This window comes from Coenobita brevimanus, chromosome 57, assembly GCF_032717465.1.
Source record: "Coenobita brevimanus isolate Jiangsu-jjx chromosome 57, ASM3271746v2, whole genome shotgun sequence".
In the NCBI taxonomy this organism is placed as follows: Eukaryota; Metazoa; Arthropoda; class Malacostraca; order Decapoda; family Coenobitidae; genus Coenobita; species Coenobita brevimanus.
The window spans coordinates 29,055,221-29,078,337 of record NC_137010.1 but is presented as its reverse complement, the minus strand read 5'-3'; the positions used below and the strand labels follow the sequence as shown (position 1 = coordinate 29,078,337).

Here is a 23,117-nt window from a genome sequence, read left to right as displayed (position 1 = left end):
CCGCAGTAGCACACCAGACACCAAATGCACCTCTTTCTCTCTCAGTCTTCATGAGTCCATCCCAGCGACAGCATCTCACTCGTGCCTTGATTGACAACAGTTTGCTCCTACTGAAATGAAATATACATTTGATTAATAAAAATACCAGACCTGTAAATCAGTGGAACTTACTTACCGTTGTGATAGTGTGTGATGAGTGGTGTGTGTACAGAGAGGAAGTTGTGTAGCTTGGAGGATGGTGGGTGCAAGACCAATCATGCATACACAGTTGACTTGCTGGTGCCTGTGTGTGTGTGTGTGTGTGTGTGTGTGTGTGTGTCTAAACGTCGGGGCAAGTAGACCGCTACACAGATGTGGGCAGCATACATTCCTTCATTCTAGTCTTTGATACTTTTTAAAAATACTGTACATGAAAATACTCTATTTTATTTGAGTTTGACTTTACACTCCCTCTTCTGTCTTTCTTTCCTTCATTCTTTCCTCTTCCTTCTGCTTGTGGGTGACTGTACACTGAGTGACAAGCCAAATGGCTTCCTGTACACCAGAAAACCATTTACTATGCTGGGTGGTAACCGTATAACCAACTTTTGGCACCTGGTAGTTTAGTGGGTAATTACGGTGTTCCAATCGGATTGAACCAGTGAAGGTTTATATCCAAGGGATGGTTGGGGTTTATTGCTCACATAATGCCACTCAGGGATGAGTGTGGCTGGTCACTCTCATCTTAAATGTCAGGACCAACTTGCCTCGCCCCGGGCTTCTACCCTCCTCATGGGGCAATGTAGGATTGGATGATTGAATGAGTGAATGAATGTTTATTGTAACCCAGTATTTGACCGTTATATTGATTGGTTGTATTTTTGATATTCAATTATTGATGAGAAACAAGGTTATACAGCACTGTGCAAAGTTGATGGAAGGATGAATTGCTATGGTTAACAGACTTGTAAGGAAATACCAGACAAATTTCAGTTCCTGTGTTTAAAAAAGAATTAATAAATTAAGTGTACTGTATTCTACTGTTTTTTAAGGAACAGTTTAAAGGGTGTTAAGTGGGGCGTTTTGGTTATACGGAGTTTTTGGCTGTATGCGAGGCTTTGGGGACGCAACACAGCTGTATATAGTACATAGTGGTGTTTATCGTATACAGTGAACTCTCACATTTGGCGAGTAATAGGCGCGAAAAAATCCTCGCCAAACTGGAATTCACCAAATCTGAACTACTAATGGGATAAAAAAAAATTGTTTCTGGGCATGCATGACTGGGCTGATTTTCCACCTATATTGTAACATTACTGGGTGTAAATCATGTGATAAACACACATAACATGATTCAATTTAATTTATTTTAGCCAAGAAACAATACAAAACAGAAAAACTCACATAAGAAAAGAAAATAATGGGCCTGATGTACATGTGGTGTATGGGGCATGGATGCCTTAGTTGGCACCTGAAGCCTCATTCCCTGTAGCGTCTGTTGTCCCTTCCTCCTGTGGAGCTTCATCTGAGCCAAATCCTTCAAAATTAAAGTCATTTGGAATGCTTGCTATGTCTGTGTTGTCATCAACTGGGCCAGGATCATTGGAGAGGGAAGCTTCAGCTGGTACAGTATCTTCACTCCGTCGTCGGCCCAGGTAACGAATGATGAGCGCTTGTTGTTTTTCATTTATTTCTTATTGGATTTCTTCAAGAAGAAAGATATTTCATTCATTTTCTGTACCATCTGAACACGATTACTCTCACTGGCTACAACAATCTCTACTTCTTCTTGGAGACGGGAACAGTCACTCAATATGTGGGAGAATTTCGTCTTTGTCAGTTGCTTGGGAACCTGCGTGGGTTTATCTTCTTGTTTGTTGTCTTGTGTTTCATCATCATTATCCAGCATTTCTTCAGTGTTCTGTTCAGTGTTTTCAGATATCATCTCACCCAACTGTTCTTCATTAACTTCATTAAATCCTGGAACACCTCTTGCTGCTTCTGCCGCTTCTTTCATGAGCTGTTCCTTCCACTGACGTTGTGTCTGTGTGTCCATGTCACTGTCGGCACCGTCCATGATGAGGTGAGGGAGAAGTTGTGCCGACCCGTGCTTAATGGTAGCATTACTAGTAAGTATTAATTTTATGCCAGGCATCAACCATAAAGTTGACAGCCTGTCTGATATCAAAACGTTTCCAGAACGTTTTGACGGTGACTGTCTCCCTTGGCATGTTGATGGGTAAGGCCTTATTTGGTGATGAAGCTGATGAATACAGTTACAGTATATTTTTATTATAAACAATTCGCCAAATGTGAGATTTCTGTCGCAAAATTGGAGTGTTGTGTACAATCTCATCCCATCACCAAAAGTGAATTTGTCATATAGAAACTCGCCAAATGTGAGAGTTCACAGTACTGTATTTTGAAAGTTAGTCTTCTGTCCATGCATGGGTAAGTGATGTTCATTTGATATTTGCTTTTCAAGTTGCATGGTCTTTTGCAGCATCCTGATCAGTTCCCTGATTGTAAGGTCCCATCATAGCTCATAAACTGTACCAAAGAGATTTAAATTGAACAAAAAACATGCAGTAGATAAGGGGGGAAAAAAAAATCTAATAGTACTGGCATACAGGGAATGTGATAAGTGTAAGTGTATCAGTTTTTAGGTTGATATGTGCTATAGTTTTGCTATGACTTTTTTTTTTTTAAGTACTTCTGAGCAAGCATACTAGAAGTGTGTGTGTGTGTGTGTGTGTGTGTGTGTGTGTGTGTGTGTATTTACCTATTTGTAGTATACAGGAATTGAGCAATGCTCGTATTGTCCTGTCTCCATATCCACATTTATCAAGTCTACCTTTACACACATGAATGTTTTTCTCATGCACCACCTCTTTGTCTAAGTCGTTCCAAATATTTAAGTATTTACCTAATATACCTAATTGTGATATACACGGATTGTACTATGCTCGTGGGTTTCCGTCGCTGTTTCTCAAAAAGTCAAATTTAGCTTTAAACTCGTTTAAGTTTTTAGACTGGACGATCTCTTTGTCCAGGCTATTCCATAAGTCTATACTTCTATAAGGAAAGCTATATTTCTTGATATCCTTCAAGCAGCTTGACTTTTTCTATTTCATTCCGTGTCCTCTTGTTGCTCTCTTATCCCATACAGACAGATCTTCTTTGTCAATTTTATCTACTCCCACCATGGTCCTGAACACTGCAATCATGTCTCCCCTCTTTCTTCTTTCCTCTAAGGAAGGCAAATCCAGCTTATCCAGCCTCTCTCTGTATGACAGGTCTGCCAGACTGAGGACCATCTTGGTTGCTGTTCTTTGTATTCTCTCAATCTTGTTTATATCTTTCTTTTTGTGTGGGGACCACACTACCGCTGCATATTCTAACCTGGGGCGGATCATGGCCGCTATCAATTTTTTCATTATCTCATCCAAATAATGAAATGCTACTCTTATGTTAGTCAAGAGTTTATAAGTCTTTCCAACTATCTTGTTAATGTGCTTTTCTAGTGACAAACTATCTTGGACCAGCACTCCCAAATCTTTCTCTTCTCTCCTTTTTGTGATTAATTCATTACCCAACAAATAATTCAGTGATGGCCTCCTGGTACTTTTACCCATTTCCGATATTTTACATTTCATTACATTAAATTTCATTTCCCACATCCGGCTCCAATTGTGTATCCTATCCAAATCCTCCTGCAGTATTTTACAATCCTCCTCAAACTCTACCTTCCTCAAGATCTTTACATCATCAGCAAACAGACTTGCATAACTATTCACTCCATCTACCACATCATTTACGTAAATCAAGAACATTACTGGCCCCAACACCGAGCCTTGAGGGACTCCACTTGTTACTTCCCTCCATCCAGACATCCTATCCTTTATTACTGTCCTCATTTGTCTGTCTCTCAAAAAGTCTGTCATCCATTCCAGAAGTTTCCCCTTCAGTCCTCCTATATATTCTAGTTTCCACATTAGTCTCTTATGAGGTACCTTGTCAAAGGCCTTCTCTAAGTCTAAGTACACACAATCCACCCAACCATCTCTCTCCTGTACCATGTCAATCGCTCTTGGGTAAAAGCTCAACAAGTTAGAAACACATGACCTTCCACTTCTGAATCCAAACTGATATTCAGCCAAAATATTCATCTCTTCCAGATATTTTATCCATTTGTCTTTCAGGATTCTCTCACAATTTTGCGACTATGCTGGTTAGAGACACTGGTCTATAATTCAGGGGTTCTTCCCTGTTTCCTCCCTTGTAAATTGGTACCACATTTGCCCTCTTCCATTCTTATGGCACTTTCCCCTCTTCCAGTGAGCATACGATTAAACTGTGAATTTTATCTGCTAGTTGTTCTCTGCATTCCTTCAGTACTTAATTAGAAATTCCATCAGGTCCTGGGGCTTTCCTTACATCTTGAGTTTTCAGTAATTTATACACTTCCTGTACCTCCACTTTTATATATTTTATCACCGGAACATTTCGAATCACTCCCTCCCCTTCCACAAGCTCCTTTTTTTTAGTGAAATCTGACTGGAAACGTTTGTTCATTATTTCTGCTTGCATTGCCGTATCCTTATAGACCTCTCCTTCTACTTTCAGTTTGATGATTCCTTCCTTTTGTTTCAGCTTGCCATTAACAAATCTATAAAACAGTTTGGGTTCATCCTTGCATTTGTCTATTATACCTTTTTCAAAATTCCTTTCTTCTTCTCTACGTATTCTTGTGTATTCATTTCTTGTTCTTTTATATTCTTCCTTTGTTCTGTTGTTACCTCTCTTTCTTCAATTGTTCCACGCCTTATCTCTCTCTTTTTTTGCTGTCATACACCTTCTATTAAACCACTCCTTTTTCCTGTTTTCTTTCCCTCTTACTCTTGGTACAAATTTTTCCACTCCCAAATTATAGAGGTCTAGAAAGATATCCCACTTCTTCTATATCTCTCTTCTTTCTCTGAATTTTCTCCAATCCGCATTTTCAAAAAAGTTTCTCAGTCCTGTAAAATTTGCTTTCCCAAAGTTGTATCTTCCCTGTCTATGAAGCTCGTCTCTTGGCTTGACGTTCCCCATTAACACCTGGAACTCAATGACCACATGATCACTTTTTCCTAAAGGACAGAGATATTTCAATGATTCTATTACATCGGGTTCTTTGGTAAACAGTAAATCTAACCTTGCTGGTGTGTCCTCACCTCGAAACCATGTCTCTTCTTTGACCCATTGCGTCATCACATTATTCATTATTATATTTAATAACATAGTGCCCCACGAATCCTCGCCGCCTCCCGAGTACCATTCCTCCCAGTTCACCTCTTTACAGTTAAAGTCACCCACCAAGATTATATTATTGCTTTTCTCAATTATTTTTTGTAAATAGCTAGCCATATCTGACAACATCTCATGGTATTCGTCATCCTTCCATGCTCTCGTCTTTGGGGGAACATACACTACCGCCATATCTCTCTTAACATTCTCTCCAGTTTCTAATTTCATATATATTACTTCAGCCTTGCATGTGTGTGTGTGTGTGTGTGTGTACAGCAGCTGTATGGGTATGTATATGAAAGAAAGCATGCTGAAGTATGAATGTGCAAATTTTCAGGTCAATGTTTACTGTGTTTTTGGCATAACAGGCACCAGTAGAAAAAGCATGGGTAACTCATTTTTAATTGTACCTATTGAGGTATGTCTAAATAAGAGCCACATCCTCTATAAAGGTAAGTTGGAGTTTTAGGTTAAGGAACTTATCATGTGATGTCCTTGGTTGGCCCACAATGACTTTCCTTTTCATATTCAGATTATGCAGTACTTTGTTCAATTGCTTTCACAGATTCACTCCACATGGCCAAGCCATCTTAGATTGCCTCTTTGCATCCTCACCATGAATCTCATTACTTATGTGTTCACTTAATTCTGCACTTTGGGAGTAGACTGTTTCACTAGTTGAATAGGGCGGTACTCCCAAGGTGGATGGCAAGCTAGAGAAAGGGAGAGCTTCCATTTTGCCGGGCTTCAGTAGCTGTTTCTGACCATCTTCCTTTCCTGAACGTTTTCAGTGTTTTTATTAACACAGACTAGGCCAGCATAATCTAATAAACACCTGGCTCTAACAGTTTGCACTACACTACACGCATATTAGACATCACAGCTTCTATCCCATCCTCCCGTAACAACAGCCACTATAGTATTAACCCGTTAACTGCGCATGACTTTTTTTTGGAAGTGTCCGTGGCGTGCAGACATAGGGGTAAAACTGAAATTTCTCAAAGGCCAAATTTTGTCTTAGGAATTGGGAGAACACATGCCAAAGTATGTAGTAACAAAATATTAGCTAAATATTTACCTTGGTAAAGCCATGGATGAATATCGAAGTGTCAGATTCCCTATTGGAATGTATGGTTTTTGGTTTCGGTTTCGGTTTCGGTTTTGAAGGCTTAAACATGCTTGCATGGGTCGGCCTTGGTCACCATGGCACTATATTTGAAATTCACCTGCGCAGCCAGGGCTGTACTGAGCAGTCGCACTTGGAACAGCCCAGGCTCTATAGAGCAGTAAACGTGTTAAGAGCAAATGCAGTGGTACCTTGGATTGCCACCACTGGTAGGGTAGGGCGGGTGACACAAGGCTTTCCTGGTTGTCATCAAGCGACTGTGCCAGCAGTGGTTAAATCATGCTCATCAGCGGAAAAGTGCCGGTTCAGCCCTATATTTTACTACCGACATCCATGGTCGTAGTACCAGTCTGAATTGGGTTCATTTCTTCCTTGAATCCATATACGTTCTTGCCCAATTCCTCACATAAACCCAAATCTCTCCCTCTGCTGACTTATTCTTATATATTTTTCCTTGTTGCCATCTCCTTGCCAACTTTTGTAACAAGGGTGGCACTTATTGCTATATTAAATCTGAATAGGCAGTTGATGCTATCATGAACTTCACGTCTGTTAATTTTGATTACCCATTGTACAGACTAAATTACCTTAATATAACCAATTATATCTATAGTTAATTGCTCCACCAGTGCCTCACTAGAACCCAGCATATTTGTCCCCATATCCACACAGTTAACCATCCTTAACCTCACCCTTACTACTGAAATTTCTATGTTGGATGATTTTAATGTCCATAATGTAGAATTGTTATTGTATTCTGCCAAGACTGACAATACTGGTCGAGAATGCAAGCTGTTTGCAGGGTCATTTAATCTTACGCAGGTGGTAAAACACCCAGCCAGAATACCAGATAATTCTGACCATGAAACCCAGATCATCATGAGGTAGAGGTACTGTCACTTGGATCTTCCAACCACAGTCTCTTCAAAACCTCTATCGTCAGTTGCCCCAAACCTCCCTGTTCTGAACCATTCAGGGTGACCAGATGGCACTTTGATAGGGCAAACTGGGATGGATTTAGAAATGATCTAGTTAGTTGAATGCGAGATTTGGTGGGGCTACGATTACGATTGAAGAGTTGAGAGGAAGGATGGGACTGGAGTGCATTGGTGTTGTAATGAGGAGGGATAGATTGAGATGGTTGGTCATTCTGAGAGGATGGAGGATGACAATTGGGTGCAGGTGTTGAGAATTGTGAAAGTCTGGGGTACGGCTGCGAGAGGCAGACTGAAAAAGACCTGGAACTAGGTTTTCGAGTGTCAACTCAGGGACTGAATAGGGAGGCTGACAGTGATCAAGCAGCTTGGAGAGCTGCCATTTGCTGACCAAGGCCAACTCATGCAAGCATGTTGAAGCCTTTATAAATGATGAGATACAATATTCCAGGGCAGTCTTTCTTCTCCACTGACATTAGTTCTACCCATTCCCACATTAATGGCATAATACAAGTTGGTATGGAGTTGTTCATACCCATTCAGCAATTTACTAGAAGATTAGGCTTTCCAAAATGGTTCAGCAGTAATTGTGCCAGAGCAGAAGTCCAAAAGTCATTAGCTTATAATTCTCACTTTGAAGTTAAAACCTACCGAATCTTTCAGTTACCTTTTAAAATTGCTAGAAACTACACAAATGTAGTAATAAATCACACCAAATCAAACTTTTTTCATAACCAAGCATTCAGACTATTAAATATCTAATGACAATAGAATATTATGATCAGGTCTCATTTCTTTAAGTAGTAACTATATCCCACTAAACTCTTGAGATGGAAACACTGTAAATAACCTTTATGGAAAGGCTAACATTCTTGCCAGTACGTTTGCCAGAAACTCTACCTTAGAGGAAGGCAGTCAGAATGCTTCTGTACTAGAACTTGACTTTCCTGAATTTGCTTCACTGAAGATACAGACTAGATATGTAAAATCTGTTCTAGACAATGCACCAACCAACACAGCTCCAGGTCTAGATGGAATTCTTCCAATAGTTTTGAAAAAGTGTTCCACAGAACTTGATCTTGTTCTGGCTAAATTATTCATACAGTCCTATGTACTTTTTCATTCCCTAATTCTTGAAAAGAAGCCAACATCCACTCAGTTCCAAAGAAAGGAACTTCCTCTGATTCATCAGATTACAGACCAATAACTATTGCATCTTTTGGTAAAGTATTTGAGATTGTCATTAATAAGCACAACAAGTGTATGAGAGAGAGGGGGTGTAAGTTGAGGGGAGGGCAGCAAAATGGCATGAGACAGGACGACATGGAAGCGATTTGTTTGTACCACTCCTTATGGGATTAAGGCATTTGGTTATAGATAGATAGATAGTTAAGTGTCATAAATCCAAAAACTTAATTAGTGATAGATGGTTTGGTTTTTGCCACAGAAGATCCATTGTTGATATACTCAGTCTCAGGACTGATACCATCCATCAGTCAGTTGACCTACATGGAAGAACCCAAGCAGTAGCCCTTGATATTCCTAAAACTTTTGACAGAGTGTGACATTACCCTGCTGTCCAGACTCCATTGCCATGGCCTGTCATCTTTGGCCCCCCTGATTCCCTCATATCTCAGCAGCAGAAAGATAAGAGTAATGGTAAATGATGTTTATCTGTCTTTCTGTAGCCAGATGCCATAATCCCACAAGGGGTGCCCATTTGAATTTTGAGTCAGTTGTTTTACAGGGAGGGGTGCTAACCCTTTGCCAACCCACTTGTTGATACATAGGGAACACATGTTGGTTGGTCATATGATTACCACTCAGCATTGTAAATGGTTTCTTGGCATACAGGAAACCATTTGGCCCCTCACTCAACATAAAGACACCTGAAAAGGAAAGAAAAGTAATAAAAAGTGACAGGAAAGATGAGAGAAATAGCGAGAGAGGAGGGCAGACACAGAAAAAGAATGATAAAGATGAAAGCAAAAGTAGGCAGCACTACACCTAGTGAGGGGATGATGGTCGCCACCACCTACCTCTAATTTCCATTTGGTTAATGCTGGTGTGCCACAAGGATCAGTCCTGGCTCCAGCCCTGTTCTTCACTCATATTAGTGATCACTTGTTTCACCCATAATCCCATTCACTTCTATGCAGATGACTCAGCACTTTACAGTTCTTTCATACTCAACCACCATTCACAGAGTTAAATATCTTTAATGCTCAGCTTAGCACAGCAATCTCCATAAATCAATACTTGTCTAAGATCACTGAATGGGAATAAAATAACATTGTCTCATTTAATGCTAGGAAAACCAAAAATATTCAGTTTACTATATATCTATCTATCTATTGCCAGATGCCTCAGTCCCGTTCGGGGTGGCCACAAACATATCGCTCTTACGTTGCCCTGTCCCCCACCATTTCGCTACCCTCCCAGCTCTCACCCCCCTCTCTCATATACCTCTCCACCCCATCCCTCCATCTCATCCTCAGCCTCCTCCTCCTTCTTCCCCCCTCCACCTCACTCACATACACTCTCTTCGTCAGTCTTTCACCCTCCATCCTCTCCACATGGCCAAACCACCTCAGTGTGTTCCTCATAACGCTTCCTATCACATCCACATCAACACCACAACGCTTCTTTATATCCTCATTCGTCAGCCTGTCTCTCCATGTGACTCCACAGGCTCCTCTTAAATAACTCATTTCCACTGCTCTCACTCTTGACTTGTGTCCTTCCAACAACGTCCAAGCTTCACTTCCGTACATTAGAGTTGGTATCACAATACTGTCATGTAGTAACTTTTTCACTTCCATGTTCACTTCCCTGTTTCTTATCACTGCTTTCAAAGAACCAGCAACCTTTCTTCCCTGCTGTACCCTTTCAAGCACTTTACCCTCCAAACCTCCATCCTTACTCATCACAGTACCCAAGTACTTAAACGTACTCACATTTTCCAATTCCTCACCATCCAACCTCGCTGTACATTCACTGACTTCACCTCTCTCAAAGACCATCACTTTACTCTTCCCTACATTCACCTTTAGATTCCGTTTCTTACACACACTCTCAAACTCATCCACCAAGCCTTGCAGCTCCCCTTTGTCTTCACTCAACAACACAGTATCATCTGCAAACAACAGTACAGGGAGTTTCCAAACACTATCCTCTCTCACCAGGGCCACTCCAACATCCACTACCCTACCTTGTACCTCTTTTATTACCCCATCCATGTACAGATTGAACAACCATGGAGACATGACACATCCCTGTTTCAAACCAACTTTCAATGAGAAAAATTCACTTAGTTCACCATCCACACGCACTGCAGCCTTTGCACCATTGTACATACGCTTCACAGCATTCAACAACTTCCCATCTACTCCATATATTCTTAGCACTTTCCACAATCCTTGTCTATCCACCCTGTCATATGCTTTCTCCAAATCCATGAAAGCCGCATACAACTTCTTTCCCTTCTCTAGAAACTTTTCCACTAAAGATCTAAGAATGAATATCTGATCTCCACAACCTCTTCCCTTCCTAAAGCCTCCCTGTTCTTCTCCAACTAATTTCTCTGTTCTTTCTCTAACTCTGTCAATAAGTATCCTACCATACACTTTTCCTATTATACTAAGAAGACAAATGCCCCTATGATTACCACACACTTCTTTTTCCCCTTTTCCTTTGTACAAGGGAATAATTATACCTGACTTCCAATCCTCCGGGACTCTACCTTCCTCCCAGGCCGATCTGCACATTTTCCACATCCATTCTACTACTATCACTCCCCCATGCTTCAGCATTTCACCACACACTCCATCAATTCCTGGGGCTTTCCCAGTCTAACTTTCTTCATTTAATTGTCCATCTGCCTATGGATGACTTTACTTTCCTTCTTCTGTCTTTCTTTCCTTCATTCTTTCCTCTTCCTTCTGCCTGTGGGTGACTACACTGAGTGACAAGCCAAATGGTTTCCTTTACACCAGGAAATAATTTACTATGCTGGGTGGTAACCATATAACCAGATTTTGGCACCTGGTGGTTTAGTGGGTAATTACAGCACTCAGGTTGGATGGAGCCTTTGTAGGTTTATATCCAAGGGGTGGTTGGGGTTTATTGCTCACATAATGCCACTCAGGGATGAGTGAGGCTGGTCACTCATCTTAAATGTCAGGACCAACTTGCCTAGCCCCGGGCTCCTATGCTCCTCATGGGGCAGTGTGGGATTGGATGATGAATGAATGATGATGAATTATTATTATTATTATCATTATTATTATTATTATTATTATTGTTTTTAGTATTATTGCTATTATTATTATTACCAATAGTCTTTTAACCCTAAAATCATTTCTGTAGCAATCTTTGATGCTTGCAGTTGCTTAGTAGGGATTATGGTTTGAACTTCTCTCTTCCTCCTCTTAGAGAGAGACTGCCTTGCAGACTCCGTGGAGTGAGAAGTGGCAAACTCTTTTTATTGCTACTCTGTATACGGTATAGTTCATCAAACCAGCTCAGTCCCCTAAGTTACCAAGGTTCATCAGCCTCCATATCCCACTTTCTTACACAGTTACTATACCCATCCCCCATCTTGGCCTACTGAAGCCTCTTCCACTTTCAGTATTCACTCACATAAACCTTTTTCAACTCCCAACTTACATCCATTCCTTACATATGACCATACCGTCTAAGCATACTTTCTTACCTCAGGTTAAGATTAGTCAAAATAAGATATACAGTATCCTCAGGCTGCAAGATGTAACACCGTCAATCTGATGATCTTTAATTTTAGGCTTTCTGCCTCCAAATTATATAGTATTCACTGTAACCTGTCATGCTGAGGGAGTTTGTGTTTGACTTATTTTGATTTTTCTTAAGGGAGGCTGATAATTAAGCATTATTTTTATTTTTATTATTGAGTACCCACGTTCTGTCTGTCAGGTGGGGTAGGAAGCGATGGTTCATGTACCCTCCAGAGGTAAGCCCTAACTTCAACCCCAATGGCACGACACTCCAGTGGCTCCTAAATGACTACCCTGTGCACAAAGATGATCCTGCACTGCTTGAGTGTACACTAGGGCCAGGAGAGGTGAGTATATATGGAAGAAATAGTGAACTGGATAGAAAAGGACAGGATTGAGTAACTTATTTAATGTAAGTCCTCAGTATAAGTTGCCTTTTTGGCATTCTTTTTTGCCATCAAGTGATCAGTTGTTTTTATTTTGTTTTTGTTGCTCAACCCTAGTCAGTCTGATCAAACCGACCCATCAACCACAGGTAGTAGTAGTAGTAGTTGTTCCCTAGGCAGTCTGGCCTCGAGTCCCTAAGGAAGGCCATGGCTGATACCGAGCTTTCCCACAGAGCTTTCAAGGAGTGTATGTTGTGTTGTTGGCATAGGTGATTGTGTGCAATGCAGTCATCCATAATGTGCTTAATAGTATGGGGTGCTGTGTTGCATTCTGGACAGGCATCAGTGACGGAGTCATCCAGCCTCTTCTGGTAGCTTAAGAGGGCTGGATGATGCCCACATCTCAGTCTGGCCAGGTGGACCCTGTCCTCATGAGGGAGATAGGATTCGGAGGGGTGGACATCAGGAGGCCGTGCATGCAGCTGTGTGTTGTCTTTAAGTGACTGAATGGAGAAACGAGTGATTTGAGTATGGATATGCTTTTGGAAGCTGGTCTGAGGCAGGCTAGAGGGGAGAGATGACAGTATTTGTGCATGATATTGTGTGCTGGGTGTTGTTTTGATGTTCCTAGGTGTGTGTGGGTGTGTTGTCATGTAGTGTAGTGGATGGTGTGGGTTTGTGGAGGCTGCAGCAAGAAGCTGGGTGCCTCTAGTGTCTAGATGATCCTTAACTTTGAGGACTTTGGTTTCTTGATGTAGGTGGTCTTAGGGTGTATAAGCTATGCAGTCGTGATTATTTTTGGGCCATTGTTCTGTATGGTCTGTAGAGTGCTGTAGTGTGTTTTAGTGAGGTTAGGAGCCCAGGCAAGGCATGCATAATTCATAACTGAACGTATGTATTGTTTGTATACTGTGGTGGTGGTTTCTTTGTTGTGTCCAAATGTTGTGTGGGAAAGTGACCTCAGGGCATTGAGTCTTGGTATTATTTTATTTTTAATGTTTGTGATGTGTTGTTTAAAAGACATTGATGATTTGTATGTTACACCAAGGATTTTGAGTGTGTGTGTGTGTGTCTGTGGTAGGAGAGTGTTGTTTAAGGTGAGGTGTGGAATGTGACTGTGATGTGCTGTCCAGTTTGTGAGAAGGGTCACTGTAGATTTGGCTGGGGCTATTTTAAGTCTGTTTGTGGTGAACAATTCATGTAGTGTGTTGAGGTAAGGTTGGAGGATGTGTGCAGCTGTGTTTGCATTTTGGTGTGTACATGTGAGTGTTATATCATCTGCATAGGAAGCAGTGTGTATCTGTGGTGTGTGGGGTATGGGTATGTCATGCATGTATAGGTTAAAGAGTTTAGGGGACAAAAGAGATCCTTGGGGAACGCCATTTGTGAAGTTTCTGATGTTAGAAGACTGACCGACAAATGTTACATGTGCACATCTGCCTGCTAAGTAGTGTGCCAGCCATCTCTTTGTGTTATTGTGCATGCTTCTGTTGAATATTTTGTTTATGAGGTTGTAGCTGGGGATGGCATCAAAAGCTTTGCTAATGTCTAGTGTGACTAGGAGTGTTCTGTGTGGTGGCCTAGCTGAATTTATGCCATCAAAAACTCTCTGTGTAAGGTCTGTAAGAAGGGTGTTTGTGGAGTGCAGCGACCTAAAGCCATGTTGTGATGGGGCTGGGGGAGGGGGGGTGTAACTAGTTGTAGTACCAGTCGTTCAGTGACTTTAGAGGGCATGCAGAGGAGTGTGATGGGGCGGTGTGAGGACAGTAACTTGGGGTCTTTGTTGGGTTTAGGGATATTGATGATAATGCCATGCTTCCAGATGTTGGGTATTGTGTTGTGTGAGTAGCTGTAGTTTGATATGTTGGTGAGTGCTTATATTCCTTGTGGTCCAAGGTGTTTAAGGTGAATGTTGCTTATGTTGTCTGGTCCACAGGCAGATGAGTGCTTAAGGTTGCTGATGATGTGCTTCGTCTGGTTGTAAGTGAAAGGTGTGTAGTATGGGTCTGTGGGGAACTGTCTCTTACGTCGGTCGTTGTGATGTGGGTTTAGATGGCTGACGTGTGAAAAGTGATTGATGAGAGAGTTTGCTTGTTGCTTGTTTGAAGGTATGGTGTCTGTTGTTGTAATGGCAGCGTGTGATTGTGTAGTGTTGCAGTTGGAAAGTGTGATACTGTTTAGTGTTTTGTTGAGTTTGCTGATGTTTGTGTTGTGGTCAAGTGTCTGGAGATAATTTTTCCAGTTTAGTGTTTGCTGTTCTGATATTTTATTGTTTATTTGAGTGTTGAGTTCTTGTATTTGTTGTACAGTGTCTTGTGTATGGGGTGTTCAGGGAGTGTCGTAGTGTGTCCCATTGTCTGATGAGGCCTTTAATTTCTGGTACGAAGCTGGGGTTGTGTGTCTTTCTGTTGTCTCAGGGGATGTGTCTTTTGTCTGCATTTTGTGTAATTGTACTGAAAGTGTGCACAGCGGTGTTGATGTTTGTGATGGGTGTACTATTTAATGTTTTGAAATGTTGTTCTGTTTCATTTGTGAAGGCCTCCCAGTTGGCTGTCTTATAATTAGTGTATGTGTGTGTCTGTGGCCAGCTGGGGTGATTCTGATTTTGGTAGTAATGATGATTGGGAGGTGATCAGATCCAAGGGTTTTGACCGCTCTCCAGGATGTTGTGGGGGCAAGGTTTGGGGAACAGGTGGTGATGTCAGGGGATGATGGGAGGAAGAGGGCTTGGTGTGGGATATGGGTATGTTGATGGAGATTATTCAGCATGAAAAGATGATCGGTTTGTGATTGAAGTACCAGCCCTCTGTTTGTGTCAGGCTCACGAGATGCCACTCAGAGATGAGTGAGGCTGGTCACTCTTACTTTAAATGCAGGACCAACATGACTATCTCCAGACTCCGATGCTCCTCGTGACATAACACAGGATTAGAGGATGATGATAATGAATATATATATATATATATATACACATTATAAATATATATATACATATATATATATATATATATATATATATATATATATATATATATATATATATACAATGTATATATATATATATATATATATATATATATATATATATATACAATGTATATATATATATATATATACAATGTATATATATATATATATATATATATATATATGCACACTATATATATATATATATATATATATATATATATATATAATGTATATATATATATATAATGTATATATATATATATATATATATATATACGTTATATATATATATATATATACGTTATATATATATATATATATATATATATATATATATATATATATATAATGTATATAAATATATAATGTATATTTATAATATATATGAATATATAATATATATATATATAATATATATATATATATAATGTATATATATATATATATATATAATGTATATATATATAATGTGTATATATATATATATGTATATATATATATATGTATATATATATATATATATGTATATATATATATATATATATATATATATATATATATATATATATATATATTACCCCATCCATCTGTACATGGATGGGGTAATAAAAGAGGTACAAGGTAGGGTAGTGGATGTTGGAGTGGCCCTGGTGAGAGAGGATAGTGTTTGGAAACTCCCTGTACTGTTGTTTGCAGATGATACTGTGTTGTTGAGTGAAGACGAAGGGGAGCTGCAAGGCTTGGTGGATGAGTTTGAGAGAGTGTGTAAGAAACGGAACCTAAAGGTGAATGTAGGGAAGAGTAAAGTGATGGTCTTTGAGAGAGGTGAAGTTAGTGAATGTACAGCGAGGTTAGATGGTGAGGAATTGGAAAATGTGAGTACGTTTAAGTATTTGGGTAGTGTGATGAATAAGGATGGAGGTTTGGAGGGTGAAGTGCTTGAAAGGGTACAGCAGGGAAGAAAGGTTGCTGGTTCCTTGAAAGCAGTGATAAGAAACAGGGAAGTGAGCATGGAAGTGAAAAAGTTACTACATGACAGTATTGTGATACCAACTCTAACGTACGGAAGTGAAGCTTGGACATTGTTGGAAGGACACAAGTCAAGAGTGAGAGCAGTGGAAATGAGTTATTTAAGAGGAGCCTGTGGAGTCACGTGGAGAGACAGGCTGACGAATGAGGATATAAAGGAGCGTTGTGGTGTGGATGTGGATGTGATAGGAAGCGTTATGAGGAACACAATGAGGTGGTTTGGCCATGTGGAGAGGATGGAGGGCGAAAGACTGACGAAGAGAGTGTATGTGAGTGAGGTGGAGGGTGGAAGAGGGAGGGGGAGGCCAAGGATGAGATGGAGGGATGGGGTGGAGAGGTATATGAGAGAGCGCGGTGTGAGTTGGGAGCAGGGCAGTGAAATGGCGGGGCACAGGGCGACTTGGAGGCGATTTGTTTGTGGCCACCCCAAACGGGATTGAGGCGTCTGGCACATATATATATATATATATATAGATATATATATATATATATATATATAATGTATATATATATATATATATATATATATATAATGTATATATGTATATATGTATATATATATATACTGTATATATATATAATATATATATATATATATATATATATATATATATACAGGGTGTAACGCGACGTATGACAAAAACTTACACCAGTGATCTATCATGCAATTTTGAGTATATTTTGTTCTATAACATATACTCTCTGTGACCCCAGTTCAGTACCCAGCATTCGGCTGTTTGGGTGTAAAAGTTTAGTGGCTGCATAGGTGCCATTGTGTGAGAGCTTCGCAGGGCGACGGGAGACGAGTATAATTAATTTATACTGTAATGTACATAAAAATCCCATATCCTATCAGTACAAACGAGTTTTAAGAAGAAACTTGATGAAGTTTATTGATTCTTTAACATCATCATGCGTTCCTGCAATTCTTTTGCACAAATCGACAGTAAATTAAGGATTAAATTCAAATTTTATGGCTTGCGAGAGAGTAAGGAGGGAGTAGAGGGGCTGGTGTGTTGTTGCCAGTTATGTAATGTTTAGTTTGTAGGATATTGCTACGAGCATTATCATAACACCCACAGCTCATTCAATGGAAAAACGTTATTGTAAATGGAGATTAGCCTCATTCTTAGTCAGGAAGAATATTATTTATAACAATTTTTCCGCTGCAAGCAAACGTGGCGCGATTTGATATCTCCACCTGTATTCCTCTCTGCAGACTGGCATTACCATCACAAAATCCGTAAAAACAGACGATATCTGGATACTCTTCATTGCTGTACGTACGTGGCATGCTGTTTCATGAACAAGCTGAACTCAGTGAACACCTGAACGCGGAGAACAGTATCTGAAGTGTGTGCCTCGCCATGCAAATTTTTCCGTTCAAATGACAGTGGACGCAGGATTGTCATGTCCTTATAATCGATCTCGCTAGTTTAGTCCTGAAAACTTGCTAGAATGTCGCTAGATGGTAATCACTGCAAAACATCGCTTGAAAATACGATTAAATCTCTAGAATATCACCTAAAAATGGCAAAAATATCCAGAATGTAGCTAGATATCATGTCAGATGTTAAATAGTTCCGCTAGGTAGAAGCAAAAAGTAGGTCTAGCTGCATTGGCAATCTTGTGTCACTGTTCTCACGTCATCATATGAAAGCAATGGTGCCACGTTTCCTTGAAACAGAAAATTTTTAATGAATAATAATATTACTCCTGACTTATAGGAATGCTAGTCACTAATTAGAGTAATATTTTTCCATTGAATGAGCTGTAGGTGTTATGATAATGCTCGTAGCAATATCCTACAAACTAAACATTACATAACTGGCACCAACACACCAGCCCCTCTCCTCCCTTCCTACTCTCTCGCAAGCCATAAAATTTGAATTTAATCCTTAATTTACAGTCGATTTGTGCAAAAGAATTGTAGGAATGCATGATGATGTTAAAGAATCAATAGACTTCGTCAAGTTTCTTCTTAAAACTCGTTTGTACTGATAGGATATGGGATTTTTATGTATATTACAGTATAATCTAATTATACTCGTCTCCCGTCGCCCTGCGAAGCTCTCACACAATGGCACCTATGCAGCCACTAAACTTTTACACCCAAACAGCCGAATGCTGGGTACTGAACTGGGGTCACAGAGAGTATATGTTATAGAACAAAATATACTCAAAATTGCATGATAGATCACTGGTGTAAGTTTTTGTCATACGTCGCGTTACACCCTGTATATATATATTATATATATATATATGTATATATATATATATATATATATATATATATATATATATATATATATTATATATATATGTATGTATATATATATATATCTATATATATAGTATATATATATATATATATATATATATATATATATATATCTATATATATATAAATATATATATATATGTATATATATATATATATACATATATATATATATATATATATACATATATATATATATATATATATATATATATATATATATATATATATATATTGTTACGGAACAGAGAAAGATAATGTACACTTTAAGTGAGAATACTAAAAATCACTACTGTCCCGTAAAGTTCCAGGTTCAAAACGAAAGAGTTAGGTAAAATTACAAGTTAAATTTTAATGCTCAAACTAACAACAAAACATTCAGGACTCATAAGGATAATGTAATGGCAAAAAACAGGTTAAAATATATGGTTAACTGCAATAGCCTCTATTAGCACGAAATTAGCAAGAGTAAATTTATCTAAGTCAGCCCTGATAAAATGAGAATACCAGATAATACTCAGTGAATGCAAGATATATTATTACAGATACAAAATATTATTACCACTGGCTGACAATATGATTTACAAAAACTTTACTAGGCCTACGAATCAACACCCTATGCTATACAGCACAAAAACAAAATGTAATAACACTCATACTCAAATTACACAGCTTCTAGATGGTTGGAGACTTCCTTAGCACTCACAATAATAACAACTGTACAGGGGAGGACAGAGATGTGAGCAAAATGAGTAGATCTAAGTGGCCATTAATGCAGAGACTGAGTTCATTATATAGGGGCCTGCAGAGCTTGATACAACTTGTAAGAAGGATGCGGAAATGAAGCCATAGTGGACAAAGAGTTGACAATCCTGCTCTGAACAACAGAAAGAACGACTTACTCTACTATAAGGGAGGAGGGGGGGGTGAGGTAGAACACGCTCGTGGTCAAACATGCAGCATACTGTACGTTAGAATTACACAAAGGATGATGAAATCATAAGCTATGTAACAATATATATACAGTGCTCGTCAGAATTATTGAGCGCCCTACGTCCCTCCTAAGAAACAAACCTTTCAACATTGAAAAAACTTATAAATACTGTAATGCATTTTATTTACCTTTAGTGCTTTGTAGGGTAGCCTTTACATTTCTTCACGGACCTGAGACGTCTTGAAAGTGAAAGGGCGTGGCTCCTGAGGTGCTGGAGAGGTATTTTGTCCCAGGAGTCACGAATGGCAGCTTCCAGCTTAGGCAGAGAGCTAACGTCCTTCCCTTGGAGACTCTTCTTTACGAGGTACCAGAGGTTTTCAGTCGGGTTGAGATCTGGGCTATTTCCTGGCCAGTCTGTCATGAATGATACCTCGCAATCACGAAGCCAATTGGTGACCAATTTGGCCTTGTGAGCAGGTGTACCGTCCTGCTGAAACACTCGTGCACCTGTTAGCTGGAATGAGTCTGGTAAATGATCACACAGAAGCTGCAGGTAAACATCCTGATTCACTGTAACATTCTTGGGAAGCACAACAAGCTTCCCCAAACCTTGACCCGAGAAACAAGCCCACACCATGAGTGAATCAGGATGTTTAACTGTGCTTTCTACATACCGTGGGTCAAGTGGGTCACTACCTTTGCGTCGATGCACACGTGCTCCTCTGTTACAGGTAACACTAAACGTTGCCTCATCAGACCACAACACTAACAACCATTGCTCCTCACCCCAGTTTAGATATTTATTAGCAAAGGCAAGCTTACGAGTTCTCTGGCTCTTGGTGAGAAGAGGCTTTTTCACAGGCCTATGACTTGTGTAACCAAGCTTATGCACCCTACGAGACACTGTTCTCACAGACACCTCACCAAACACTTCCGGGTTGCTCTCCTTAATTTTCCTTGCACTCACATGAGGATTAAACTCCACTGCACGTTTTAAAACATTAACAGACCTTGGGGAAGTTTTCCTAGGCCTACCAGACCTCGGTTTCTTTGTGGGAACTTCACCACTGTTTTCCAACCAAAACCGCGCACACCAACGACGCACTGTCGATCGTGCCACACCAACCAATTCACTAATTTCCTTTGTCTGGTGGCCTGCCTCCTTTAGAGCAATGATCTGGGATATGATTTCACTCGATAGTTCACGGGTAGGTGCCATAACAAAGTGGTGAACCCCAAAACACTGCGGGACACTCAGTAAAAAATGGCGCAATTTGAGAGGGACACTCGGCGGAGTTCCTCTCTCTCTCAGGCAGCCTGTGGGCGACTGAGGCAGGAACCAACCAGCGCGTCGGAAGGCCTCAGGCTACCGTGACGTCATGCTCACAGCGCAAACTTGTGGCTCAATTTTTACCCCCAAAAATGGGTGATTCTTTTTTGGCCATAAGTATTGCGCGCCCGGCAGACAACGCTGAATAATTTTGACGAGTACTGTATATATATATATATATATATATATATATATATATATATATATGTACAGTATATTTATATATATATATATATATATGTACAGTATATTTATATATATATATATATATATATATATATATATATATATATATATGTACAGTATATATTATATATATATATATATATATATATATATATATATATCTGTATATATATATATATATATATATATATATATATATATATTCTGTATATATATATATATATATATATATATATATATCTGTATATATATATATATATATATATATATATATATATATATATATATATATATATATCTGTATATATATATATATATATATATATATATATATATCTGTATATATATATATATATATATGTAAAGAAAGAAGAAAAGAAAGACAGAAGAGGAAAGAAGAGAGGAAAGGGCAGTCACCTGAGAGCAGCACTACATCGAGTGAGTAGATGGTGAGCGCCCCCACCTCCCACATATGTATATATATATATTGACATTTCTCTGGGACCTAAGAGAAGTGAATCACCCTGTCTTTAACCCCATTGAGCATAAGATGATCTTATTTATTTTTGTGTGATAGTGCTAGAGGAATTAATCCAGCTTATTAGAAACTAAGAATTTGAGAGTTAAGGTATTTTGGCACCTAAAAGCTGAATCAGATCATTTGATAATAGTGCAAGTAAAATGTATTCAACTTGCCCATAGCACACGATTTCCATCCCAATCACGCTTTGCAATGTACAGTAAGTGATCCACACAGTATAAGAATAGAGCTTCATTTCATTTCAATTTTTGTTTTTAAAGGCTTCAACATGCTTGCATGTCCTGGCCTTGGTCACCCAATGGTGGCTTTCCCTGCTGCTCGATCTCTGGCAGCTTCCCTGTTCAGTCCCTTATCCCTGAGGTCACACTCAGTGACTTCATCCCAGGTCTTTTTCGGTCTGCCTCTTGCAGCTCTACCTCTAACATTAACTCTTCCCACTTTCTGCACCCAGTTATCATCCCCCATCCTATCCACATACCCAAACCATCATCTTATCATATCATCAACACACTCCAGTCCCATCCTACTTCTCAGCTCATCCATCAGAAACCTAGCCCCTCCAGGCCTTACACTCAGGAACATACTGCACATTCACCTAATCATTGTCATTTCTGTACATTTGAGCCTGCGAATATCCTCATCTTTCACTGCCCAGGTCTCACCACCATACAGCACCACACTCCTAACAAATGCCGCATACAGAAATCCCTTAGCACGTAGCGAGAGCCCTCTCAACATTAGGAGAGGCAACAGCTCCCTGAACTTCTTTTAACCACTCCTCACTCAAGCCACAGCTCCGCTTCCAACACACTACATGTCTTCCAAATAACATTACTCCTCCACATACTCAGGAGACTCACCAGGAAGATCAATCCTTTCATGCCTGAAAATTTCCACATACTCTCCCTGACACACCACGCATATGAAATCAGCATTATCTTGCAGTCTACCCGTAATACCACTGAATCTTGTATGCACCCACTTATCACAAGCACTGCACAAGACAGATTTACCTCCCACGCCCTTGTGGCAGATCGCACATGGCCACTCTCCCCCATCTTTGATAGTACTTCTGTCACTGTCACTTCTGTTTTATCTGCATTTACCCTTAAGCCCTTGTTCCCCTTACCATCTCTCCATTTTCTAAGTCTTTGCTTCACCTCCCTTCATTCTCAGCAATCAACACCAAATCATAAGCATACAACATCTCCCACTGAGTCCATTTCTGAAGTCACATGAGAGGGCTTCAAGGGCTCAAACCTAACCCCTGGTGCACACGAACATTCTCAGAAAACTCATCATTCAACTCTCCATTCACCCTCACATGGTTGCGAGCACCCATACACATAACCATAACCACCCTAACCAGCCACTCCTTGA

The 23,117-nt window shown here is 39.7% G+C and overlaps 1 protein-coding gene across 1 annotated transcript in view; it reads left to right on the top strand.

Annotated features, from left to right (window-relative positions):
- The window catches only part of LOC145402128 (jmjC domain-containing protein 8-like), a 144,747-nt gene that overhangs the window by 107,572 nt on the left and 14,058 nt on the right, over window positions 1-23,117 (top strand). The window contains exon 8 of the mRNA XM_080274243.1: window positions 12,280-12,427. Within this exon, the coding sequence (XP_080130369.1) occupies window positions 12,280-12,427 (148 nt within the window). The remainder of the gene's footprint in view (window positions 1-12,279; window positions 12,428-23,117) is intronic.